This window comes from Trachurus japonicus, chromosome 10, assembly GCF_045865225.1.
Source record: "Trachurus japonicus isolate A0001 chromosome 10, Traja_1.0".
In the NCBI taxonomy this organism is placed as follows: Eukaryota; Metazoa; Chordata; class Actinopteri; order Carangiformes; family Carangidae; genus Trachurus; species Trachurus japonicus.
The window spans coordinates 24895502-24923018 of NC_140916.1; the positions used below are offsets into that span (position 1 = coordinate 24895502).

Here is a 27517-nt window from a genome sequence, read left to right on the forward strand (position 1 = left end):
TATATAATTTTCTGTAAGTTTGGTGTAGATTTGTTTGCCCTTTGGGCAGTGCTACAACCAGCTGACAATTGTAGGAGAGACCGGGGATGGTTATAACACTCAGCTCCCATAACTTGCGTGTTGAGTGTTCATGGTAGGATTCATTTGTCCTCTACAAATAGCAGTGCCTTAAACTTCTCAAACTAAATCACAAAATTCACTTTTTGATGTCAAATGCAAGGAGTGGTGCTGTTACAACCTACCCCACTACCAGGGTAGGTTGTAAGACAGCCATGGGGTAAATTGTAACAGTGAACCAAACCAAGAAAACATGCATCTATGTAAGTTTATTGTGCATGTTCCAACACTAAAGCATCTTACTGTGGTTCAGTGTGAACAAAAATAACTCATCACTGACAGCTAAATGAAGAAATGTGACAGCGGTCTTACATTAGAAAGCTGTCATCTTCTGATAATACCAGTGAATGGTGAGCATGTATGAATGTAAACCTTCAGCAGGAGGTCAGAAGCAGCTCATAGTCCATGTAAAATTCCAGGAAAGATTGTGACACTTAATGACAATACAGTTTAGATAGGCCTAACTGGAAATGTAAGACTTTCTTCTTTGTTGATAACATTGCAAATAGCCTAGTGGCTCACAGTTGGGGCTGCAGGTGATGCTGAAGACCAGAGGGACTCAGACATGCACGATCACAAAACACACAAAGGTTTATAAGTCAAGGGCCATGTCTGGCGACAACCAATCAATAGAGCATTTATCAACAACCTATGTACATTCTTTTTCTATATTTGTAATAAAAACATATTTAAGTAGGCTATTATACTGCAACGGTAACTGTATAGTTCATTAATTATAAAACATGTAGCTGACCCCATGGGCATCTGGGGCATCAGGTTCTTTTTTTTTTTTCATCCTGTACAGTACACCCTGAGGAAGACCTGTGTGAGGTCGAAACGTCGGTCCTTTTTTAATAAATTATATATATTTTTTCTACATCAAGGCTATGAGTTGAGCGACTGCTTTTTTCTTCCTTCACTTTTTTTCATCCTGTATCATTAATGGAGTTTTATTTTGAAATGAAATTATCTGTGATAATGAAATAAAATCATACACCACTCATATAGCCTATTCCAATCTCAGTTACGTATGGAGACTGTTTTGATTTGTCCACTCTGACCTATTTTGTTGAGGATCAAAGATCATCTCCCCCTGCCCACACACACACGTTGTCTTTGATGTGAATAATCAAATAAAAATGTTTCAAACTACGGGTACAATATTGAGTTTCTCTTACGAGAGTGACAATACAAAGCTGAAACGAGCAGAATCAACATGTCGGGGGCCCCTCACCGCCCCCTCCTCCCACCCCCTCCTCACCACCACTGCGCTGTGACGGTCCCTTTAAGAAAATGCACTTGCAGCCATTTTCTGCTCTTTGTGTGGGGTGGATTAGCACTGGGTAGGTACTGGGCGAAACTAGAGCATCAATCGGCACAGAAGACGAGGAGGAGAGAGGAAAAAAAAAAAAAAAAGACAGGAAAAAATTGGACTGCCGTCGCAGACCGCGACACCGTCCGCCCGTCTCCGTGTCTCGCCGGACGGACATGCAATTTACAGGTATGTGGCGAAAGTAGCGGGCGGATGGAGCCGCAGCGCTAGAGATGATCGGGGTGGTGATGTGCGCTGAGTAGTGATGATGGCTGGAGAGACCACGGAGCTGTTTTCTCTCTCTCTTTTCCTCCTCGCACCGTGCATCCCTCTCCGTTACTTATCGCACAAACGACGCTAACGAAGCCGCGGCGATCGGTGCAGAAACTCGCCCCCCGTTAAACCGGCCGATGGATGGAGCTGTCCCGATTTTCGCGGATTTATTCTGACACATGAATGGGATCTCCCCCCACCACCACCATCACCACCACCACCACCACCACCACCGTTAGCTTGCATTGGGCATCGTAGCTCCACACTGAGATGGGTGGGGTGAGGAGAGGGCTCGCCTGGCTGTGTGGCAAGTGCACTGATGAATGATGGATCACGGGGGAAAGAGAAGCTGTACGGTTTTCTGACGGGCAGTGTGTGTGCGTGTGTTGTTGTTTTATTTTTTAATTTTTGAAACAGATGTGTGCTATGATGGGATGGCAGAGGAGGCAGCTTTTGAAGCTCCGGTTGGCTTGATTGCACATCACCGCTTTCACTCTCTTTCATCATTTTTATTTATTTATTTCCTACCGCACCCTCCCCTCCCCTCCCCTCCCCTCTCTCCTGTACACCCCCACCATCATTTGATCCAACCGGCCAACAGGGCTCAGCATGTAGCGGCGAGCAGCAGCAGCGTAGACGCTCCCACAGCAGACAGCAGGCCCGTGGCTGCTGCTACTGATGCACAGATGACAGGTTCACCCACTTCCGTTTCACACTAACGTCTAAACCTGTCCTGGCCCTCCTTTTTTTTTTTTCTCCTCAACCAAAGCTGAGCTCTCAATCTCATCATATCTATTCTTCCTCCTCCCATCCTGCCTTGCCTAGCTACCCCCTCGGTGTAGGAAATGTGTTGCAGACTCACAGAGTTGTAAATCTGAACGCCAGCCCCTCACCAACGAGCAGTGATGTAATGATGAGGCTGTAGATCCTCTGCTCCTGCTAACACTGAAGCTAGGCTACATGGAAAATGATATTCATGCACTTCCCCACCAATATCTGCACGACATATGACACCGCCTGTAGGGAAAATACCTTCAGTGAAAGAAATGAAGAGTAAAAAAAAAAGAAAAGAAAGAAAAAGACCCCAGGGACAGAGATGCAGTGTAGATGGTGGTATGTAAGTGGTTTTGGTTGCTTTTGGCCTCACTGTCTTGAAGTAGTGATCACTGCTGTGCTTTGAGATGCATCAGTAAATCTATTAGTAGAAGCATTTTGATGATTGAATGACAGTTTCAAGTCATTAATCGTGCAAAAAATGCCCCAAATTCACTAGTTCCAGGGTCAAGGTCCAGAGAAAGTGAGAAGTTAAATATATTTATAGTTTTTTGGTTGTGTGTGGGCATTTTGTGACATTTTACATGCAATATTTTAGAAAAATAATTGACAGTCTAATCAACAGTAGTGCTATAGTTTCTGCCCCAGTCATATTCACATAATATTGTTGCTGTGCCATTTGTATCACAACCTTGCAGTCGCTTGTTTTCTTTTATTAATATGCGTTATATAGCTATTCCCTTCAGACAGCTTGATCATGAGCAGCTGGCAGTGCTGTAGCCAGGGTTTCAGTAGATTACATTCATCCACAAATGCCTGCAGACATAAATAAACAACCAGTGAAGAAAAGGGAAGTAGACACAAACAATGCCAACAAGCCATGGTGAACTGAAAACCATTTGGGTTTTAAGGAATCATGAGCTTCCTGAATGTGACACAGGTTTGACCCTCACATGCCACCGTAAATCTCTGAAGGGATTTTCTTTAAAAACATTAAATGAAAATGATGTAAAAAATGTAAAAATGTAGATGATGTCAGTATGGGCTTCTGTGTACCCTCCTCTACCTGTGACAGGCGTGGCCATGTGAGCCCGGGGGGCTTGTGTCATTGTTGTTGGTCTAAAAAAAGGTGAGGCATGACATCATGGGGATCATGAGACGACAGCAGTTTTGTTCTGCCGGTCTCTGAAACGACAAACATGTCAAATACCTCAGTCAGCTGCATGGTCAGATGATGACACACTGTTGTTCACTGCACAGATGCTGCTGGAACACACTTTTTTTTTTTTTTAACTAGTGTCCATTTGCATGCATGTTGGCGAATGTGATGCAGACTGTCACGCATGCGTCGTCTCCATGCTTGAGATTCCCCTTTATTCTTCCACGCTGATCGCATCTGATCGTATTGTGTTGGCAAATATATATTACACAGCTAGCCTTGGGGGGAGATCCCATTCAGTGGTGGTGTGACCCTGCCGTTGACACACTTTCTCTCACTCCGACTCGTCGCGTGTCTTTTCTCCCAGGGATGATGTATTGCACAAAACCTCGAGCAGCTCACATTGCTCCTGATTTCCTTCTACAAATTTTGTGTCATTGGGTTCACGGCACGCTGCTCTGTCTCCGTCCCAGTCTTCCTTTTAGTTGTAATATTTAGAGCACTTCCTCAACACCCTTGGATGGTCACGGTTTAGTGCTGTCGTGAGGAGATCTGACCCAGGCTGTTCCAGCCTACAAGAGTTGGTTGTAACGTCAGGTTGGCCAAGGGGGGATTTTTTGCTCTGCATATCATCGATTCTCTTTGCTAAAGAGTTCAACTACTGTATTGGTTTTCTGAGGAGCGTTGTTGTCTTAGTTGTTCCGGTGTAATACAGGCCTGCAGCTACGTTACCAAGTGTCCAGAAGGGGAATGAAGGGGCCCTTTGCTTTGTAAAGATGCACACACAAATACACACACAGTCACACACAGACACACACACACCAACTGTTGAACAGAGCCTGCTATAGGGTGGGAAAGTTTATTCAGCCAAAACTGGGCTTCAGTCTGTGCCCGTGTTCCCAAGCAGACAGGAGTTTAGCAGCACTGAGCGTGTTTGTCTGCCTCACAGAGCTCCCCTCGTAGCAAGCTGCATGTTTCATTTTCTGTAAGCTGAACAGTTAAAAATAACCAACCAGGTTGTGAAGTGCACAGCAGAGCCAGAAGCACAGGAAACGCACGACAAATTCATCTTTGTTTAATGTTCTTTACTCAAACATTATACAGATCCAAACAGCTCGTACGAGTAAAGTAGGTGCTGACATTTCACTACTAGCTCTCGCAGTTACACACTGACATTACTGGAATTTTACAGACCTTTTTGTTTATTTCATTTTTCATTCTCACAAAATGAGTCATATCTTCATTTTGTTCGTATTGTTGAGCGAAAGTGAAAGGTTTCTGCAAAGGACTACAACTCCCAGCTTGTTGTTCATTACACTGGTAAATAATGTCAACCATCATCAGTTATTGTGGTAAAACAGAATATAAAATAATGTTTGTTAGTGTCAGTTATGTAGATAATAAAAGACAAAGAGATAAAATGATACAGTTTATATATAGTAGAGGTAATACATGGACCTTAGTCTGCACCCAGTTACCTCATTAGCACCATCTTTTTTTATTTGAATATTTTTTTCTCTGACATTACACAGAGAGAGGTGTGTCATAATAAGTAGGCTATCATGAGAATTCACTGACTCATTATTTTTCTAACTTGGGCCCCAAGACTTGTGGTTTACATCGTGCTCTGTAAGATCTTGTATGTGCTCTGTAAGTTCTTGTATGTGTCAACTTTGTTGGTTTGTTGTCACAGGAAACTGCACCCACCTCTGATCACTTAATTTGTGCTAATACATAAGTAGCCTATAGCATGTACGGTGCAACCAGCAACACTGTGTCGAACTGTGTTTGTGACGTAGACATCTGTCACTATCGAGCTGCAGGCTGTTGGCTATGGGGGATTTGTAATGGTGATCAGTGTTAAATTTGTGCACTCTGTGTGATGCCCTTTGGTAGTAGGCTAAAGCTGAATACTAATGTTGCTAATTGTTGGTTAGTGTGCTGCTGTTTTAACATTTAGACATGTTGACTGCCATTTGTGTGCAGTATCAGTGTGTTTGGAAGTGGGTCAAGTAACCTATCTGTTTATTTGCTCCTCAGTCTGTGGCCGACTGCCAGGACAAATAAAAAAGCTTTTAGACTATACAAGCCAGTGGATCATAAACCAACTTTATCCATATTAAATATGGGTTTACTCATCATTGATAAGCTCTAACTGTATTTATAAACTACATACTAAGAGTATTCATGCGTTATAAATTAAGAATTCAGTATTTATTAATGCTTAGTACTTAGTATAAAGTGTTACCTAAATATGAAATAACTGTGTCCACTATCTCTTTTACAGCTCAATGCATTACTTTACCTTCAATTTTTCTAAGCTCCTTGCCTACCTTGAACAAGAAGAAGAGAGGCAGCCATGTTTGCCTCCTTTCTCTTTGCAGTTTGGCCCCTGGCCCTCTCAGCTCGAGTTGCACTCTCCCTGGCTGTGAATATTAAGCTGATTATCGGTGCTGTCAGCCCTCTCTGCCAGGTCAGACGTAAAACACATTTCTGAGAGGCACATGATATACGGGTGGGCACATACACGCTGTTTTGGCTGGGCTGGTGTTTTCTAATGAGCAGCATGCACTACTGGGACTGGGCAGTTTCAAAAGGAACAGGTCATTTATTCTGAGGACAAATCAGGCAGTGTCCTATGGTCCTTGTGCATGAGTTGTATATCTGTGTGCTCATATAACCAATATTAATTTCATTCTAAATTTCTACCACAGGCCACAGCTCACTTAACACATTTGTCATCGTCAGTAGACCCACTGCAAGATAACACATCTAGCCTATTTTTTTTTGTCAAAATGTCATGTGTTGCCACACTGCTCTCTGCCTGTCTTAGATCAATGAGATTTTCAGGTCTTGGCATTTCAAGAATTACATGCTTCAAATATTCCTCTAGTCAAATCAGAAGGTGAAAGGAAGCAGCAGTGAAGGGCCTCTGCCCCTGACTTCCCCTGAGCGTTAGTCTGGTATTCACGTACATTGAAAAAGGAGAGGATACAGGTGCACAGACACACTCCACCACATGGCCCAAAGAAAGGTTTCCTAAGAGGAAGTGATGTTGTCTAGACACATCACAACAATATCTGTTGCATTTCTCTGTGGCTGAAAAACAATATTGTTGCATTATCTGACTGAAGCAAGCGTATATTTATTTCTGTCAGATGTGTGTGACCCACAGCCCTGTATCCATAACTGGTGCCTTTTCAGCAACATCACCCATCACATCTCAAGAGTGTTCATTTGAAATCACTTTATTCTGCAGATTATTGAACTATTTAAATCACAAGTGGAGTCATTTGACTAAGTTTTCATTTTGTAGGCTACTGCTAGCATTTGGAAAGGCTGCAACTGGATTATTAAACAATGTATCCCATTGCTTTTTCAGCAATTTATCCATCAGTTTTATTTAACTGTTTCAACCATTTATTCATTTTTCAATCAATTATCCATAATTATCAGTAACTTATACATTGCTTCTTGCTAACCAATTCTACCAATTATCCATTTCCCTTTATCTAGTACCAGTTGCCAGTTATTTCAACTATTTATCCATGTTAGCTATTTAAATAATCAGTCATTAGTTTTAGCTACAAGTTTGCTACAACCTTGAATTCATTAGTTGTAGCTAAATATCTCAATCATTTATCAACAACTGTTAGCTATTTCAACCAATTAGCCAGTGTAGCCTACTTTTAACTAACTATTTTGGCTATTTAATCGCTGGTTATAGCCAACTGTTCAACCATTTATTAACTATTTAAATAATCATTCATTAGTTTTAACTGCCTTTTCTAACCATGAAGCCATTAGTTGTAGCTAAATATCTCAACCATTTATCAACAACTAGCTATATCAACCAATTATCAAGTACTTTTAGCTAACTATTTAGGCTTTTTAATCGCTAGTTATAGCCAACTTTTTCAACCACTTATCCTCAACTAATAATTTATCGATCAGTTTTGGCTACCTGTTTCAACCATGTATTCACAAGTTGTAGCTAAGCATTTAGCTATTTCAATGATTTATTCATTACCATTGGCTGTTTAAGCTGCTAACCCACTACTTGTAGCATGCTATTTCAACCTTTTACACATTCCTCTTGGCTTAACTAATTAAATCTTCTATTCATTATTTTTGCTTAGTGTTGCTCTGCTCACTTGGTAATGATTTTTCAAGTAGCTACTCTTTTAGTTGCAACATTTGGAGCTCAGCTGTCATTGCCAATTCTAAATGTGGACATAGAATGAATCAAATTGTAATTTCTACTCGGCATGTGTGCCAAGGTCTCCCACTGCACTAAAGCTTTAGTGGATAAAAGCATCTGCCATATAAGTTAGTGTAAATGTAAATGTATTTTATAAAATCTGCAGAAGTATCCCCTGGAGCAAGAACCCCTGGTTAAGAATCACTCTTCTCTAGCATTTCCAGTCTCTTCCCGCATCTTGTGACTTATTCTGCGGTGGAGCTTCTTCTGCCTCTCACACTGTTGTCGCTCTCTCTTTTTTTTTTTTTTTTTCACGCAAGACTGGGGTGTTGTGTGAGTGACGCCTTGTTACCATGACGACCCACGTGACCCTGGAGGATGCTCTGTCCAACGTGGACCTGCTGGAGGAGCTGCCCCTCCCGGACCAGCAGCCATGCATCGAACCCCCTCCCTCCTCCATCATGTACCAGGTACGATACTCGCAGCCGTCGACCACCATCCCCCCTGTTGCTCAGCCATTTTCAGTGCATCCTTTTCACTCTTCTCTTCCCACTTCTGCAGGCTAATTTTGACACCAACTTTGAAGACAGGAATGCCTTTGTGACCGGCATCGCCCGCTATATAGAGCAAGCCACAGTCCACTCCAGCATGGTGAGACTCCAGTTCCCAAACCACACATTATGGCTCGCCATCATATTGGCTTTCACGTCGGATCGTTTAAATCAATATATTGTTGTCTGTCTTCAATAGCTGCTGCTCCTCTTTCAGTGAACACAAAGGCGACTGTGGGAAGCAGCCTCACGCCCTTAAAGAGAGCCTTGTTTTTTTTGTGAATTGATTATCATTTGGCTCCTTTGTTAGGATTTTGGCTAGGCTTGTGGCAGGACACACACATGCACACACTCACTCATATAGACACACATTCCTCTCACACAGTGGTGAATCAGGCAGACAGTGGACCACTAAACCTCTTTCCACTGATGGTGAATGAATGGAGAGTGTGATTTGACTGGTAAAGAGGGGAAGTAGAGCTTTATTTAACCCTATTTAATCAGGAAGTCCCACGGAGGTTGAAACTGGTCTATTTGAGGATGCTCCTTGTTTAGACAGATTGATAGGAAAATCTGTTATCACCTACTCTTGAATAGAGGAAATGTTCCCCTGCTCTAATCCTTACTGGGCCCAGTCATCCATTTATATTGGAAAGTGTGACTCCTCAGAATGTTTGGTTAATTTTGGTTTCTTAAGTCCCTTTGTAAAATGTAGCACACACACACACATGTTAAACTAGAAATAGACAGAAACAAATAAGGTGAAATTAGCTGAAATTACTTAATTATTATATGATTGTTAAGACTGAGTTATGTTTTCTGTTTTGTGTTGTTCATTTGTGCAGAATGAGATGCTGGAAGAAGGTCACGAGTACGCTGTGATGCTTTATACCTGGAGAAGCTGCTCTAGAGCCATACCCCAGGTAACACAAAAACACATACAACACTTAATGAGATACCTAATTTCCTACTTTTTATCCTTACTTTGCAATCTGACTTTTAAAGAAGAAATCCAATAATCTGCCCCTTCTATGCATTTTCTTGTTTTTTTGTCTGTTTTGTTTTCTTTGTGTCATTTACCATAAGCTAAGTCACCATGGTTTGGAACTATATTCTAGCTCAGTCATTGGATTGCTCAACAGCACTGTTGTTTGACCTCGGTGATTATTGTATCATTATGATATATTTTTTCTGAATCAAACAAAAAATATCTTATAGATACATGGAAGGAGAAAGAAAAAACACTTTTTAATCATGTTCACAATCAAAGTAACTGTTGCATGGGCTGAAGTACAGATCCTGTGCTTCTGCTGTAACATCAAGCTGTATGATGGCTCCCTCTTGTGTTTGTTAGGTGAAATGCAACGAGCAACCCAACAGAGTTGAAATCTATGAGAAAACCGTGGAGGTGTTGGAGCCTGAAGTGACCAAGCTCATGAAGTTCATGTACTTCCAGGTGAGACTCAGTTGCATGTTGATCGGTATCATTTATATTTTATGATAAATAAAAAACCCACTTAGAGACACATGGATTTAAAATGTCTCCCTCAGTGGTCGGTTATCTATCCCATACATCCTGATTTCTGTCTTTACAGCGGAAAGCCATAGAACGATTCTGTAGTGAGGTGAAGCGTCTTTGCCACGCTGAGAGAAGGAAGGACTTTGTGTCTGAGGCCTACCTGCTCACTCTGGGCAAATTCATCAACATGTTTGCAGTGCTGGACGAACTCAAGAACATGAAATGTAGCGTCAAGAACGACCACTCTGCCTACAAAAGGTAGTGACCCATAAATAAAGAAATCCTAATCTGTCATTTTGTTTCTCTGACGCAACAGATTTCATGACATTTCTCTCCTCCTCTTGTCTCCAGGGCAGCCCAGTTCCTGAGGAAGATGGCCGACCCTCAGTCCATCCAGGAGTCCCAGAATCTATCCATGTTTTTAGCCAACCACAACAGGATCACTCAGGTTGGTGTTCAGCCTGTGGTGTGTGAATGTGCAACTCTAGGAGTACACGGATGTTGAAAGGTTGACTTTCTGAATGAATTTTAAAAAAGTTGATTGTAAGGTGATGTAAAATCTGTAACCCTTTTAGAACTGTTTAGTCTGTAAAGACTATCTTTAGGGAATGACAACCTTGAGAAACTGTGGACATGAGCTACTCAAATTTGTATTCTGTGCCATGCTGAAGGTGCACAGTCACAGATCTAGTTGCTTAAACACATCATACAGCCTTAACTAATGAGTAATTAAGCAATTAACCTTCTTAACCTAAGCTAATATTTGGCCAGCTAAACAATCTGAATGCCACAGACTCACGTTGAGGTATTGGGTCAGAGTATGTAGAGTAGAAGTTCATAGTTCAAAACATTAAAGACCCGCTCCCACGAAAATTGTGTTTTTTGTGCTTTTCACGTGTTCCTGTGGCATTTTTCTTGTGTTAGAGCACATATCAGCAGAAAAGGAAGTGCAAAATTGCATTTCTGAGTTTTTCTGCCTTCAAGTTGCTGTGAACCAATGGCAGACGCAAACTGGCAGTTTCAGGGAGACTGGAGCTGACGTGTCACAGCTCCAGGGGAGGGCACTAGTGCTACAAGCTCCCGCCCCGCTCTGCATCTGGCTCAGAGCTGAAAGGCTTGGCAGCTCGGTGTAGCTGTCAAGGTATAGCAGATATAGCTCACCTGGTAGAGCAGCTTGCACCGTGAGCAAGGACTATGTTCCAGTCTGGGATCGGATCCCAGTGTGGAGTTTTACGCTAAATTCGCTGAATCTGTAATCATACAATGTCCAGCTGTCAGCAAGCGGGGGGGTGGGGTGCGAGGAGGTGGCTGGGCGGGTGCAGAGCAGCGCAGTCTCCACCCACCCTCCAGAGGTGCATTGCTAATGTGCATTGCTAATGAGCTGCTTTTAAAATGACCAAAAAGGGAGGGGGACTTTAAATAACTGCCAGATCTCTAAAGGGATCCATTAAATGTAATGATGGAAGACCACTTAGAATGAGCCAGTGGTAAAGAAAAGCATTGCCTTGGGTTGGAAGGTCTGCAAAATGATGTATTGTATAGTCAGTGAGCCCTTTGTTGTATTTGTGTGTAAATGAAGGTGAACTGTCGTCCCCCCTCTGTCTCTGCGTAGTGCCTGCACCAACAGTTGGAGGTGATTCCTGGCTACGAGGAACTCTTGGCCGACATTGTCAACATCTGTGTCGACTATTATGAGAACAAGATGTATTTGACACCAAGTGAGAAACACATGCTGCTCAAGGTACACACATTTGACTCCTTAACACGCTGCCAACCGATAGCAGACAATAGGCTGATCCCAAGCCGGCGAGATCTCATTTGTCATTGTAAAACAAATCTTGTCTTTCTCTGCGTGTGTGTGTGTGTGTGTGTCAGGTGATGGGCTTTGGTCTGTACTTGATGGATGGAAATGTGAGTAATATCTACAAACTAGATGCCAAAAAGAGGATCAACCTGAGCAAGATTGACAAGTTCTTCAAGGTAGGGCTTTTGTTTTTTCAGCCTCTCTTTCATGCGGGAATATATGTGTGTGTGTATGATCGGCAGGTGAGACATTTGTTTCTTTTCTTTCAGCTTCAAGTGGTGCCGCTGTTTGGAGACATGCAGATCGAGTTGTCACGCTACATTGAGACAAGCGCTCACTACGAAGAAAACAAGTCAAAGTAAGAGAACCCACCCAGCTGTATGGTCACCTAGTTAAAGGGATAGTTCACCCAAAATTCAAATTTCACTCATTATCTACTCACCCTCATGTCGACTAAGAGCTGTGAGAATTTTCAGAGTCCTCCGTGGCTTCTCTGAGTTACGGGGGGGTCCGTGCAGCAGTATTTTCCATATAATGGTTGTCAATGGATACCAACTTTTTTCGTCCAAAAAGACACACCAAAAAACATCCAAATACCTCCATACTGCTCGTCTGTAATGTCCCTCTTGTATTGAAGCCCCAACATGAGAAATTGTTCCGCCGGTCAGTGCAAATCACGCAAGATTTGCACTGACACAGGAACAGGAAGAGACACTGGGAACTTCCGCTACAAACAAGCTTAAAATATAGACTTATTTAATTTTTTTCGGAACAATTTCTCATGTCGGGGCTTCAATACAAGAGGGACATTACAGACGAGCACTATGGAGGTATTTGGATGTTTTTTGGTGTGTCTTTTTGGACGAAGAAAGTTGGTATCCATTCACAACCATTATATGGACAAATACTGCTGCGCGGACCCCCCCGTAACTCAGAGAAGCCAGGGAGGACCCTGAAAATTCTCACAGCTCTTAGTCGACATGAGGGCGAGTAAATAATGAGTGAAATTTGAATTTTGGGTGAACTATCCCTTTAACAAAACCGCTCACAACCACATCTAAAATCAAAAGGTATTTGTCCCCCACTAACCACCCATCTCCTCCATTCTGTGACCAGGTGGACGTGCACCCAGAGCAGCATCTCACCGCAGTACAACCTGTGTGAGCAGATGGTGCAGATAAGGGAGGACCACATCCGTTTCATCTCGGAGCTGGCGCGCTACAGCAACAGCGAAGTGGTGACGGGCTCGGGCCTGGACAGCCAGAAGTCCGACGAGGAGTACAGGGAGCTGTTCGACCTGGCTCTGAGGGGACTGCAGCTGCTGTCCAAGTGGAGCACGCACGTCATGGAAGTTGTGAGTTCATGTGTGGGTGTGGAAAATGCCTGTGTGTGGCAGACGGTTTGCGTGGGTTTAGATGTGAGGAGGTCGTGGGCTTTTTTTTTTTTTGCGATTGATCATCAAAGCTTTGATCTACTTATATCTCCCGCGTTGTCTCTTCCAGTACTCGTGGAAGCTGGTCCATCCCACAGATAAGTTCTGTAACAAGGACTGTCCGGGCACGGCAGAGGAGTATGAACGAGCCACACGCTACAATTACACCAGTGAAGAGAAATTTGCCCTGGTGGAGGTCATTGCCATGATCAAAGGGTTGCAGGTAAAACACTGGTGCAGCTCTGACACGTGTTTAATCGTTTGCTTTGAAAAAAAAAGGAACAGCTCTGATTGATTGATGATCACAGGCAAGGCACATTTATTTCTCTAGCACAATTCATACACCAGGCAGTTCAAAATGCTATAGAGGCATAGAAATACATTCAAATCAAAACAGAAAAATACATTTAAAAGGAAAAGAAATCAACAAGACAGTAAAAAACAAAAATAGCAATTAGAATGATTAAAAACATTAAAATATTCAAATAAAAAAACAGAGAAATACATTTACAAGCAGCACAGCAGCTCATAGGACATTTTAAAACTTTGTCTGTGCACAAGCATGAATGCAGATAAGTGTCTTTTCAGTCTTATTTAGTCATTCAAAAACTCTGAGGTTACATAGGTCAACCTTAAGGAGTATTTCCTCATTTTGATAAATTAACTTTGCTGAGAAAATGGATGCAGGTCTCTTGGTTTCCATCAGCCCATTTTTAAGTGTTAAAGTAGGATGTTTTTATTTCATCTTAATTTTTAACCTTTCAGACAGAGCCAGGCCAGCTAGTTCCTTGTCTTAATGCAAAGCTGAGCTAACTGCTGACTGTAATTGTTGGCTCAGTTTTGTGTTTGTCCCTCACTGTGCACAATGATGTTTTGCAGACTGTTCTCACACCCAGCTGCTGAGGAGGGAACGTTTCTCTGTTCTATTTCATATCTAAATTTAAGATGGGGAGAGTCAGAGACATCTTGCATCCAGCTGTTTGACCCATCAAATAAAGAATATTTGAAACATAGACTCACAGAGACACATAGGTTTTTTTCAGAGGGAGAGAACTGCCTGATAACGTGAATTTTAAGAATCATAAATAAATCAGGATTCTGGGCATTTTTATACATTTTAATAATGTCCTCAGCCATGCTGTGAGAGTGGTATTGATCTTTTCATTCAGCTTGCGGCAAGAATAGTGATGAAGTACATTTCTCAAACTGTCAAACTATTGCTTCAATATGAGTTATTATGTGATGCACTGTGTAGGTTCTGATGGGCCGAATGGAGTCGGTGTTTAACCAGGCCATCAGGAACACCATCTACGCAGCTCTGCAGGACTTTGCCCAGATGACCCTACGAGAACCTCTGCGCCAGGCCGTACGCAAGAAGAAGAACGTTCTCATTAGGTAGGTCGCGTTAGGATGATCTTCAACAGAAATTAAATGATGGCTTCTTGATAATTGGCATTTAGAGACCGTTTGCACTTCTATAATCTTTCTTTCTTTGCAGTGTCCTCCAGGCCATTCGGAAGACCGTCTGTGACTGGGAAGGAGCGAGGGAGCCTCCAAATGACCCCTGTCTGAGGGGAGAGAAGGACCCCAAAGGTGGATTTGACATCAAAGTGCCCCGCAGGGCTGTGGGACCCTCTAGCACTCAGGTTAGTATATATTAGTTAATATGGTTCAAGGAGACAGGGCAGGGCCACATTAAACTGCTGCTGGTTCTGACTGTTTACAATAGTTGTGGAAGGATTGCTTGGATATTTTGAACTACCACTAGCAACATCACAGTCCTATGTTAAAATGTCTAACTCCAGAAGTGTTACCAGCAAAGTGTACTTAAAGAATGTAAAATACTATTAGTGTCTCTTTTTACGTTGTCTATCTATCAAGATGAATCCAAATCCTTTTCAGCGCTCAGAAAGTTCTGTTACAATTTCATCATTTGTGTCACATGATGTTTAGTGATTTAACATATTCTCCAGTATACACAGCTTTGCTTTACTCCAGCAGCTCTAAACAGTCATCAGCTTCAAAGCAAACTCATCCATCTGCACAGGGATACTACACACATTATTAAGGAATAACAACAACAACAACAACAACAGTCTTTCAATAATAGTCAAATTATAGCAGCACTCCCCCAGTTAGATTATATTGACTCCAGGATTCGATAAGCAGCAGATAAAGAGACAAGAGAATAAATCAAACTGCAGCGTGTAACACAGTTTTTGACTCACTCTGCACTAGATTTAAATTATTCTCAATCTTCTGGGCTTTCTTGAGCAAGATTGCATTCTGACAGCCAGAAATAGTGCTAATTATTTCCTTGCACCAACTCACACAGAGTATAGTAGTCAGAAAATGACGGTGTTGTGTAATACTGTGGTGAAAAAAGATTTATATTGCTAAAGAGGTTTGTGAGAATATGCCTCATAAAAGCTGTTATTTGCAACAAGAGATGTTCCAATTATCATCTGTTTTCCCTTTTGTCCTCTATCTCTGCAGCTGTACATGGTGCGCACCATGCTGGAGTCATTGATAGCAGATAAGAGCGGCTCTAAGAAGACCCTCCGCAGCAGTCTGGATGGACCCATAGTGGTGGCCATAGAAGACTTCCACAAACAGTCCTTCTTCTTCACACACCTGCTCAACTTCAGCGGTGAGTGCGTCAAAGCTGAAAGGATCCCATGTGTTTTCAAATGAACTGAAACCCACACAGATCTGTAAACTTGTCAGCGAATTATTTTCTTTTTCGGCTCCCCCTTCTGCCGTCCAGAGGCCCTGCAGCAGTGCTGTGACCTGTCCCAGCTGTGGTTCAGAGAGTTCTTCCTGGAGCTGACCATGGGCCGCAGGATCCAGTTCCCCATTGAGATGTCCATGCCCTGGATCCTCACCGACCACATCCTGGAGACCAAGGAGCCCTCCATGATGGAGTAAGACTTAGACAGAACCTCCTCTGTCAAACTCAGGCTGGGTTTTTGTATCTTGAGAGAACAGACCACATTTTAACTCCTTGTTTTATCTCTCCTCAGATATGTGCTGTACCCTCTCGACTTGTACAACGATAGTGGATACTACGCTCTCACTAAGTTCAAGAAACAGTTCCTTTATGATGAAATCGAAGCTGAGGTAATGCCACTTGAATCATTTTTTTTCCCCTTTGGAGATAAACTGCCTCAATCTTTATCTCTCTGCTGCTCTTTTTAAAATGAAACCTTTCACAACGTGCCCTGTCTGTCTTCAGGTGAACCTCTGCTTCGATCAGTTTGTCTACAAGTTAGCGGATCAGATATTTGCCTACTACAAAGCAATGGCTGGCAGGTAGGAGAAGAGACTTAATTAGTTTGCCCCTTTTACCACAAGGTGTAGCACTGGATCTACTTACATCATAAAAAAACTCACATAATCTGTGTTCCGCAGTGTCCTCCTAGACAAGAGGTTCAGAGCAGAGTGTAAAAACTACGGCGTGATCATCCCGTACCCTCCATCAAACCGCTACGAGACGCTGCTCAAGCAGAGACATGTACAGGTACTGGAACAGGAAGATCCCAATCAGTCCCTTCCTACAGCCATCACTTTGGCCTTCTGCTCTCTCTTGCTATTCTGTGTATCTGTAACTGGTCCTTGTCTATCTTGCAGCTGCTTGGTCGCTCCATCGACCTGAACCGTCTGATCACCCAGAGGATCTCTGCAGCAATGTACAAGTCTCTGGACCACGCCATCAGCCGCTTTGAGAGCGAGGACCTCACCTCCATCGTGGTAAGACCACACACCAGGGGATTACACAACCACTAAAACTGAACTCTCCCCATAACAGCTACATGTACGCTTATAAATTATAAGCAACATTTTAAATCATTTAGACAACTTAAAAATGAGTTTGGAGTGGAAAATGGAGATTTATACAGATATCTACAATTAAAGCACTTTTATGATACAGGAATTAAGAAGAAGATCTTATTGGAAGGGAACAGTGTGATTGAGGTGTTGACAGGTGCTTGCAAGCAAACTTGTGTCTCACTATATACCGTATTGATCCGAATATAAGACGACCCTGAATATAAGACGACCCCCCTTTTTCAAGACCTGTCTTTGGAAAAATACCTTTTTCAGACAAAATCAAAGAAAAAATTAATCTTTTTAAAATCATGTTTTCAGTATCTGTGAAATAACGTTCTGGTAGATTGTAGCTCCCACTGATCTCTCTGAATGTGTGTAGGTGTGTGTCCATCTCTCTTGCGCTCTGTTTACACAAAAAGGCACACGCATCAATTGCGGTGTTTTATTTTGAAAATTGTTTTGATTTTGAAAGTTGAGCGGATTCTCTCATGTTTCTTTGTTTGACCTGCCTGGCTTGACGCAATCACTCGCAGCTCGCGCACAAAATAGACCAGACACCGAAACGATTGCTGCAGAACGTCTGGTGTGAACAACACAATCGTTTAACATGAGCCCTGAAAGGAAACTGGCTCAGCTTCTCGGCGCTTCGCAGCTATTCGGCGCCTCCGCGTCCGGTGTGTCCCTGTCCCCGGCGACAACGCGGCCGTAGCCGCTGTGATATGACGACCCCGCCCCCGGAGGAACTGTGAAGGAGTCAGCTGTGATTAAAATGACCTAAACCGAGTCGAGTTGAGCTGTAACTGTGTGGCAGCGCTCTGCTGTGTGGCGAAGGGGCAACACACACACACACACTTGGTGCACACACGCGTGATCATCCTCTCAGACGCAGCTGCATCTCTGCAGGTCACTGGTGTGTGAGTGAGGAAGAAAAGCCCCGACTTGCTTGGACAGACGTTGTTTGATGTCACCCGCTGATTTGCATATAAATATCTAGACCCCGAATATAAGACGACCCGTCTTTTTCAGACTTTTTTTGACGGAAAAAATATCGTCTTATATTCGGGTCAATACCGTAAGACTCAACACACGTCAACAAGCCTAGAGAGTTCAGTTGAAAAAATGTAATTTTTTTTTTTTAACCTGTTTTTGCTGTTGGTTTTGTTATTGATTGAAAAATAAAGTAAAAAAAAAAACCCTGACCTCTCCTCTGTCATATCCTCCTCTTCATAACGGTTGTGTGTGCGTGCTGGACAGGAGCTGGAGTGGCTGCTGGAGATCAACAGACTAACCCACCGGCTACTGTCCAAGCACATGACCCTGGACAGCTTCGACGCCATGTTCCGCGAGGCCAACCACAACGTCTCGGCCCCCTACGGACGAATCACGCTGCACGTCTTCTGGGAGCTCAACTTTGACTTCCTCCCTAACTACTGCTACAATGGATCCACAAACCGGTTCGTCTGATGCTGCATTTAGTGGAAAGAGTTTTTTTATTGTTTCTCCTTTTGGTTTTTAACCTCTTTCTCTTTTTCTCTCCAGCTTTGTACGTACCGCCATCCCCTTCACCCAGGAGCCTCAAAGAGACAAACCAGCCAATGTGCAGCCTTATTACCTGTACGGGTCCAAGGTACAGTGTCGCAGATGATTAATATTTCATACAACAGCCTGGTTTTTCTTAAAAGCTTGCATGTGTAAAGGAAACCTGTCCTCCTACCGCTCCAGGTTAACACTGCTTCTCTGTGTCTCCCTCTCTCCCCAGCCTCTGAACATTGCCTACTCCCACATATACAGCTCCTACAGAAACTTTGTTGGCCCGCCTCACTTCAAGACCATCTGCCGTCTCCTTGGTTACCAAGGCATCGCTGTCGTGATGGAAGAGCTCCTTAAGATTGTCAAGAGCCTGGTATTTATCTTCATTTGCCACCGCATCCTCAAAAAACATGTTTCCCTCCCCCTCGGTGCGCCCAGATTCTTAGTCATCTTTTTGTTCCCTCTTTGTGCCCTCCCTCTCCCTCCCTCCTGCCTGTTGTGCGCTCTCTATCTTTCTTTGCACTTCACAGTTACAGGGCACCATCCTGCAGTACGTAAAAACGCTGATAGAAGTCATGCCCAAGATCTGCCGCCTACCGCGCCATGAGTACGGCTCCCCAGGTGAGATTCGTCTCAATTGGTACACTGAAAAGAGAGCATGTGGGGTTACATCTGCACAATTTACAGCACCAATTTAAATCCCATTAAAGCTATAATATTTAGATTAAGTAAGTATCATGACATTTTAAATACTGAAATTAGCACACTTACACTGACATTTGCTAAGTGGATTTGTCTGTTTGCACCACTCATGTTATTGCCTCAGTAAATATTATATTAAAGTTCACATTAGCTGGTTGATTAAAGCTATTTTAAATCTACAGCATCTTTAGTTTGGGGGTTACAGATTTATGTGTTTAAACAAAATCACCAAAAAAGTCAACAAGCAAATGGCGAGAAAAAATAGCTGTGACTTTATGTCATATTAGAGGCGATTTTTCAAGTTCATTCTAGGGGAATCAGATAAAAGCTGGTCAGAAGAATACAATTAAATCTGTGGCTGAAAAATCTCACTTAGATGGCAGAACCTTGCAGATATTTTTAGCTCGTTGGAATCCACCAGGGCCAATGACCAACTGACTGATTTCACTGATTATTAGCTGTGTTGGTGACATGGCAGTACTGGTCTGTCGGGTTGTCAGTTTAAATTTTTGGTCTAGAGCAGGGCTGTGGTCTCCCTGCTCTGAAAACACAACTCCATCACATTTGGAAAAGGTTCCAAAAATACATACAGTAAATAAATGATAAATTATTATGGGAGTATTATTACCGTTATTGCCATGTTATAGTCAGTTATATATTTAGATCATGTTGGTTGCTACTTAGGTATTCTAACTGCATACATACAGTTAGAATGTTGAGATATTTTTAATGTACTCTCACACAAGTAAATGAACAAATATACATGAAAATCAACTGGTTTCCAGGTGCAATGAGCAGTCAGGTTTTACATCAGGGGCAGTATGATTTCAGGATGTGTCATTCTTGTCAACGCCCAATAATGCTGTGAGGGAATTTCTTAAAATCTGTCACAAACATTCACTTGGAGTCAAAGATTATCTTATAATATTTTGGTCCTCAAAGTTACAGGTTATTGATTCTGGCCCAAAAAGTCCTTGTGAATGCAGTATCACAGTAGAATTAAGAGGGAACCTTGAGTTGGATCCCAGCCCCTGGTCCCCGTCTCTCTGAGTGCAGTCACAGCTCGGCATTAACACGTTACCAGAAGTAGATTCAGCTCCTATTTGAGGCAGCAGGGGGAGATGCTCTCAGCATCGAAGAACTGGAATCAAACAGCCGGTATCATAATAACTTCCTGGGGGTAAATGAGCCAGTTGGAGACACAGTGGGGGGAATTAAATTTGGGAGAGATTTATATGTTGTAATTAAAATAAAATGAATACACTTTAGTGAATTATTTATTTGCCAATGTGCAATGCAGAAAACAAATTGCTCAAAGGTCAAATTACAGACACAGAAAAGACGTCTTACTTACTATCTGTCGATGCACGTTGCATCTGTGTGTATTCCCTGACGTGCCTCTGTGCATTTTGGCCGAAACGTGTGTGTGCAGATTAGAGGCCTGTCAGATGGGATATCCCTATGAGGAGGGCTTGGTAATCTGTAGATTACTGATGTTCTGTACCCTGAGTTCTGTACCTGGCTTACTGCCTGTGATCTTACTGTCAGCGGTTAATGATCCTCCCGTCCTCTGCTGCGAGCGCCTGGCACTCAGCACCAAATGTGGGTCAGAGCAGCCAGGCCGGCCCGCTGACATCATCCCGATTCATCCCGCCAGCAGTAGATTATCGATGCCTGACTGTGTGTTTGAGAAATAAAAAGGTGTCTCAATAATAGAGCTTATGTGTGGGTACCATGGCTGTGTTTTTCTATTTCTCCCAATTCAGGTATCCTGGAGTTCTTCCATCATCAGCTCAAGGATATAATCGAGTATGCTGAGCTGAAGACAGATGTCTTCCAGAGCTTAAGGGAAGTGGGAAATGCCATCCTCTTCTGTCTGCTCATCGAGCAAGCTCTGGTAAGATGTTTTCCTTTGCAAGTTATCACTTATCTTACATCCATTAGTATGTATGTAAGTATATATGCTCCCGATCCCCTCTCCTCCTCCTCCTCCTCCTCTCTGTGTTGTGTTTATTTACTACTATTTACTTTTGCACTATTAATCCCCTCCGTGGTTCTTAGACATGATCACGGAGCGGGGACTGTAATGTGTAGCTGTCTTGACTGCCATATTTTTAATGTGGGTGAGCAATAACCTGGGTGCCTGAAGGTTTCCGGCTAATTTATGGTGTTGATTCACATCCTAAATCAAAAAAACACGGCCGGAAACTGTCAGGCCCCCAGTCCGAGTGCCCCCAAGTGTGTTTGATCTTTGATGGGTTATTTTTTTCTGAAATACAACTCTATTTTTCATTACACGCTGGCAACTACCTCAGGTGGTAAGGATTTAGGTCTTGTCGTTAGTATCAAAATAACACACAGACCGAATATATCTTCCTCTCTCTCTCTTTCTCTCTCTTTTTATCTCTTCTTTGGTTTGGGCTGCTGTGTTTCTGTTTCTCTCTCTTTCACCATGTTAGTCTGGCACACACGGTTTCACCTCCAATCAGCCATGGAAGCAAAAGGACCGAGACTCTGGGATTTAAGTGAAATCTTTCCATTTTTAACATTAAAGCTTCCACAAGCCTCCCGAGACATTTAATCAAGACGATTTGATTCGACTTAAAAACACGTCGTACACACTTATTTGGCTGATGAATCGTTCTGTCCTTGTCTTCCATGGAAGAGGTGATGATACGTTTCTGGTTGGTTGTTGGTACAGTCTTGTGCTCAGCTCTGCACCTCTGCTCTCTTCTGGTTTCTGGGCGCCTGTAATGCCTGTCTACATAACACTACACTACCTCAGCTGTCACTCTCTCTGCCATTTCTGTCTGACTGCACTGACCTCTGTATGTATAGGATGTGTGTTTGTTTTTGTGTGTGTGTGTGTGTGTGTGTGCGTTGGTTTGGACCGCCTGCATGTGTGTGTGTATGGGTTAGTGCGTGTGCGTGTGTCTTGCTTTTTATCATTGCATGGCTTTCTATTCTCTCATCCGTCACCTTTTTTTTTTAGCTGAGGTTGCAAGACACTGCTTCTCTGCATTTAGTTTAGCTCGACTAACTTGACTAACAATCGCCATGACAACCATCAAGCTAAGCAAGCTGGACAAGTAAGAGTTATCCCGCAAACCACACACAGCTGAAACACACACCAGGCATTTTATCCAAGAGGATGAGTTTAGTAAGATGCTTGTAAAGTTGACGTCTTGTTGGTAAACCAGATTAGATGGGATGTCGTACTTAAAGTGTGACAAATTATAATCCTGCTAATGTTGCCCTGTCACCAAGGCTTGATAATCTTAGTCCTTATGATACACACAGACACACAACTCAGTTATCTTCTTCTGTGCGTAAGCTGGGGATAGTGTTGACTAATCTATTAACACATGCCTACAGCGTGGTGCTCGTGGTAGTTTTCTCAGCGCTTCACTCATTGTAAAAAGTGAAAGCAGTTGCTGTAGTTATTAAGTTGCACCACTGTTTAAAAAAAAACTGATTTTAAGATTCAATTAACATTAATATTAAGGAAAATCAACATCACCTCATGGCTTCCTGCATGCTCTGTAAGGGTGTCCATAGAAGTGGCATCATGTTCGTGTTTAAAATGATGTGTTTGTGTGTTTGTGTTGTGCTTGAACCTTAGTCCCAGGAGGAAGTGTGTGATCTGCTTCATGCCGCCCCGTTCCAGAACATCCTGCCCAGAGTCTACATCAAAGGTATACCACAGATTACTCCCCAATCCAGCCCAGTGGCCAATGGCCAGTGATTTATTTGCCATTTGTGTTTAATGTGCACATGTACTGTACTTTCCTTCGTGTGCGTGTTACACAGAGGGAGAGCGTCTGGAGGTGAGGATGAAAAGGCTGGAAGCGAAGTACGCCCCTCTCCACCTTGTGCCTCTAATTGAGAGGTTGGGAACCCCGCAGGTGAGTTTAATGCTGACCAAGAACAGATACTCGGGGACAATTTGGTCTTTATCGTGATTTTTCTGCCCATCAACCCATCAACCCATCAATCAGTCAATCATATCAATTACTGTACATCCGGTTTGCCTGTCCACCTGCAGGCTTAAATCAACATCCCTTGTTTTTCTTTTAATTTTTAGTATGTTTTTATTTGAACTTGTATTATAAGTATTTTAAACTATTTATTGCACTCTCCGCACTTTCTTTCTTTCTTGGATATGTTTGCCATCGTTAATGTTGTAGTGTATGTATTGTGTATGTATGTATTGCATGTACAAAGCAGCTGTTACGACAAATTCCCCTTGCGGGACAAATAAAGTTCATTTGATTTCTCTCAAGTTTCATAGTATTCATGTTCTGGTTTTTCTCTGTTCACCAGCAAATCGCCATCGCCCGTGAGGGAGATCTGCTGACCAAAGAACGCCTCTGCTGTGGCCTTTCCATGTTCGAGGTCATCCTGACACGCATCCGCAGCTTCCTGCAGGATGGGGTGTGGCGCGGGCCTCCTCCCACCAACGGCGTGATGCATGTTGATGAGTGTATGGAGTTCCACCGCCTGTGGAGCGCCATGCAGTTTGTCTACTGCATCCCTGTGGGCACACACGAGTTCACGGCAGAGTAAGTAACACCTGCACAGTGCAAGTGCATCTGCAGCATCTCTTCCATTCAGCAAACATATTTGATGCAAAACATGATGAAAGAAATTAACTTCCAGTAATACGAGAGATACTTCAAGTTTGCTGATACTGAAAAGAAAAGCTCTCCAAAAAAGTTTTATAGTACTACTATAGTAGTATTTTCACTTGAATTGGTCCTGGAAGAAGTTGTTGTAAACAAGAAAAATAGGGAGAAAATACACAAAATACTGCTTTTAGTTTTCAGATCAGGTGACAGTGTAGGGTATATCTAAAAAAAAAAAAAAAAGATGACATGAAAAACTTGAAGGGAAATGTCTTTTTTCTATACACCTTGGTGTTGTGACACCTGTTTCTGCTCCCTGTGTTGGGCACAAAATAAAAAAAAGGGACCATTTTTGCATGTCGCTTCTTTCTGTATCATGATAGCAGTTGAGAAAAACCCCTGCAGGGCACACACCTGGATCAGAAAAGGCAAGTTGCGCAAAATAATTATGAAATCTTGTCATGTCCTCTGGAATGAATTTGCATAGCAGTAGCTGGTGGATACGTGCCATGCATTGGATTTTCTTTTTCAGATATCTTTTCTCTTTTTTACTTGATCCTCACTTTAATGGAAAGCTAACTCCCGTGTTGGATGTGCCTTGCCTTCCAGGCAGTGCTTTGGGGATGGGCTGAACTGGGCCGGCTGTGCCATCATTGTGCTGTTGGGACAGCAGCGTCGTTTTGACCTCTTTGATTTCTGCTACCACCTGCTCAAAGTCCAAAGACAGGACGGCAAGGATGAGATCATCAAAAATGTGGTGGGTATATTACATCCCATACATTAATTCTGATATTTGACTCATTCTCGGTGCCGCTGTAAGATTTAAACACACCCATTCCTGTCTGTTTTCCTTGACAGCCCCTGAAGAAGATGGCAGACCGCATTAGGAAGTACCAGATCCTCAACAATGAGATCTTTGCCATCCTCAACAAGTACATGAAGGCAGTGGAGACAGACAGTTCCACTGTGGAGCATGTTCGCTGTTTCCAACCTCCTATACACCAATCCCTGGCTACCACCTGTTGAAAAAGACCCTTCACACATAGTGCACATACACACACTCAAACACCCACACACACTCACACATTCCCCATAGCTGTGATACTAATTTTTGCCTCTTGCTGGTTTTGTAGAGGTGTAGATTACCACAATGACTCCCCACTGCGGTTTGAGAATCCAAAGACACATCCTCTCAAACTGTTCCTCTGTCTAAACTATGACTGTCTTTGGATTCTTTAAAACCCGTAGAAGTGGTCCAGACCAGAGGTGGAAGCGTATATTCACACTTTTTTTCTTTTACTATCTGTGTGGCTCTCACTCAGACTCATGCATGCCTTCTCTTACTCCCTCAGTGCACACCTGTGGAATGGACCACTGACACAAATGCCAAAAGAGTATGTCTATCTGCAGCCCTCCAAGGCTCCACTTGTTCGAAGTAACAGCCATTCTGAGTCTTAAATGCCTTTCAGAAATTGCAATCAAGAGCTGAAACAAAAGCAAATCTAACAAGGTTTAAATAAAGTACGAAATAATGCAACAAATAACTAATTTTCAAAGTTATTTAAAGTTATTTTAAGTGCAACATGGTGCTCTTTAAGTGCTACTACAGCTACTAACAGTACTAGCACAGGCACCAGAACACCTGTGCTATCATTATGTGTGCCCTCTATATGACCCAAACCTGTTTATTGTGCAACATTTCAAACTCTTCCTCGCTTATTTGTATAATAATCTGATCTGCCCGTGTTCATGATACATAGTGTCTATCATGATGCATTTGAATACTTCTTCATGGCTCCCTCTACACCTGCTTGCTTTCAAAGGAATTAAGATACATTGCATTTTGATTTGCTTTTATTTATCTTGACCCTCCAGTCTGGTTTTTCTTGCCTCTTCCTGACATGTTTTTATTGGGTACCAAGATCCACTGTAAATTTCACTGTTGAACAAAGTGCAGTGTTGAGTGTTGTAATTGTTCTTGTTTTTAATTATTAATATTTTAATTTACACATCCTTGGTATAGTTGCCTCTCTACTACTGACTGGAAACCTCATCCACTGTTTTTTTTCTCTCTCTTTTTGTCTGTTTGAAAGATTTTTATATTCTGTAAATGAATACAGTGATATTATTTACAATTTGGAAAAGACACATCTTCATCTGGGTAAATGTGTTTGCTTTTTCAAGAGTAAAAAAAAAAAGATAAAAGAAACACGACTAGAAAATACCTCTAGGTTGTATACAGACAGTGCTGTACTAGATTAACCTGTTTTGAGTGTGAATGGATGATGTTGGTCTAGCAGACCTATGAAACATAAATTCTGCACATAAAGGAACAAAAAATAATCATACCTAAAATGTCAGTTATAATTAAAGGGCAGTTTCCTAAGTATAGTCAGTATTTACTATTGATGGATTTTTGCTTTAGATTTAGCAGTGTTATCAAAATATGCAAAAATTGTCCCTATTTTTTTCATATGAAGGAAAATGAATGAATTATTAATAAGTAACCCTTCCCAAATAGACCTGTGATCTTTTTTCTGCTCTGTTTTGAATGAAGAAAGTTTCTTTTGTAACTCCAGTGTCTTTTTATCATATTTATTCAACTCTGACTTCTTGTTCATTTAAAGGTTAATCTAGTAAAAATGAAGGTACCAATGTATCATCTTGAAACCTTAGCATGGCAAGTGTAATTTATTGTCATCAATGGCTCCATTTGTGACATGAGGCTTTGTTTATGATATTGTTGTACAAGTGACCATGTTTTCAAGTACAAAAAATGGAGAAAAGAGTATAAAATGTACAACAATGGTCCTGCAAAGGATTTGAAATTATGTTGTATTTCCATGAAATAAAAAAATGTTTAACTGAAAAATTATGTTGTGTTTACATTAATGGTTTTCAGTGGGGTCAACCTTTGTGGATATCTTCAGGAACGTCTGGGTATTTCCGCTTACCTATAAGTAATTTAATTAGCTGGATTGGTTTGTTGACTTATTGACACCACTGAAGATACAAGGTTTATGTCCTTGGATATATTTGTGACAGTTCTGAGGGGTTTCAGTATTGCAAGAAAATGTCAGATTGAATCACACAAATATTACACACGTCTCTACAGTTGGCTATAGGTCAGACTTAGATATTCTAAATTAGAGTATACATTAAATAAAAATATATATATGAATACAAATACGAAATACTTAATTAATCCCCAAAGGGAAATTAATTTGTCTGTCAGCTCATTGACCATTTGCAGCAGAAGAATTAAAAAGCCTGGTGGCGGTGGCTAAAGGTAGAATGGATCCTCTACATTTCTCCATCCTGCAGCAAAGACAGAGGAGCCGTCCACCTGGCTAACTGAGTGACTAAATGGACATTCTTTAGCCTAGAATTGCCATCACATTGATTGGAAAATCAATTTTGTAAATTTTTATAGGCTACACACACTGAAAAATAAACCAACCAAGAGCTTTGTATCTTGGATGATTGCAATGTCTATTGTTATTTTTTGTTACGTGTGTGTGAATGTGAGGCATGAGCTGTGTGTCTGGCTGACTATATAATGTATATATGGCTATATTATAGTTCTAGTAGCCTAACTGTTGTTGGTGGTTCTAGTGTAAAATAATTATTTTTAGTTTCACATTATGGTGCATGGTGAGTCTAAAGCAGTGATCCACTTGTCCAGCA

The 27517-nt window shown here is 42.1% G+C and overlaps 1 protein-coding gene across 1 annotated transcript; it reads left to right on the plus strand.

Moving 5' to 3' along the window:
• The first annotated feature begins 1274 nt into the window (after positions 1–1274).
• On the plus strand, positions 1275–26702 carry cyfip2 (cytoplasmic FMR1 interacting protein 2). The gene is made up of 30 exons (XM_085788353.1): positions 1275–1618; positions 8157–8306; positions 8398–8487; positions 9233–9310; positions 9742–9843; positions 9983–10164; positions 10258–10354; positions 11519–11647; positions 11782–11886; positions 11980–12068; positions 12827–13064; positions 13213–13365; positions 14398–14537; positions 14641–14788; positions 15639–15792; positions 15910–16066; positions 16166–16262; positions 16378–16454; positions 16554–16662; positions 16773–16892; positions 18228–18427; positions 18513–18600; positions 18733–18876; positions 19034–19124; positions 20972–21102; positions 22828–22900; positions 23016–23110; positions 23529–23767; positions 24440–24587; positions 24689–26702. The coding sequence occupies exons 2-30, from the start codon at positions 8190–8192 to the stop codon at positions 24854–24856; spliced, it is 3759 nt and encodes a 1252-aa protein (XP_085644479.1). The 5' UTR covers positions 1275–1618; positions 8157–8189; the 3' UTR covers positions 24857–26702.
• The last annotated feature ends 815 nt before the right edge of the window (positions 26703–27517 follow it).

What these genes read in the sequence shown, in the direction of transcription:
- cyfip2 (XM_085788353.1), top strand. Translation starts at nt 8,190, where the DNA reads ATGACGACCCACGTGACCCTGGAGGATGCTCTGTCCAACGTGGACCTG. An exon ending in CCACAGTCCACTCCAGCATG is followed by an intron (nt 8,488 to 9,232) that starts GTGAGACTCCAG and finishes TCATTTGTGCAG; the next exon opens with AATGAGATGCTGGAAGAAGG. An exon ending in CCATGAGTACGGCTCCCCAG is followed by an intron (nt 19,125 to 20,971) that starts GTGAGATTCGTC and finishes CTCCCAATTCAG; the next exon opens with GTATCCTGGAGTTCTTCCAT.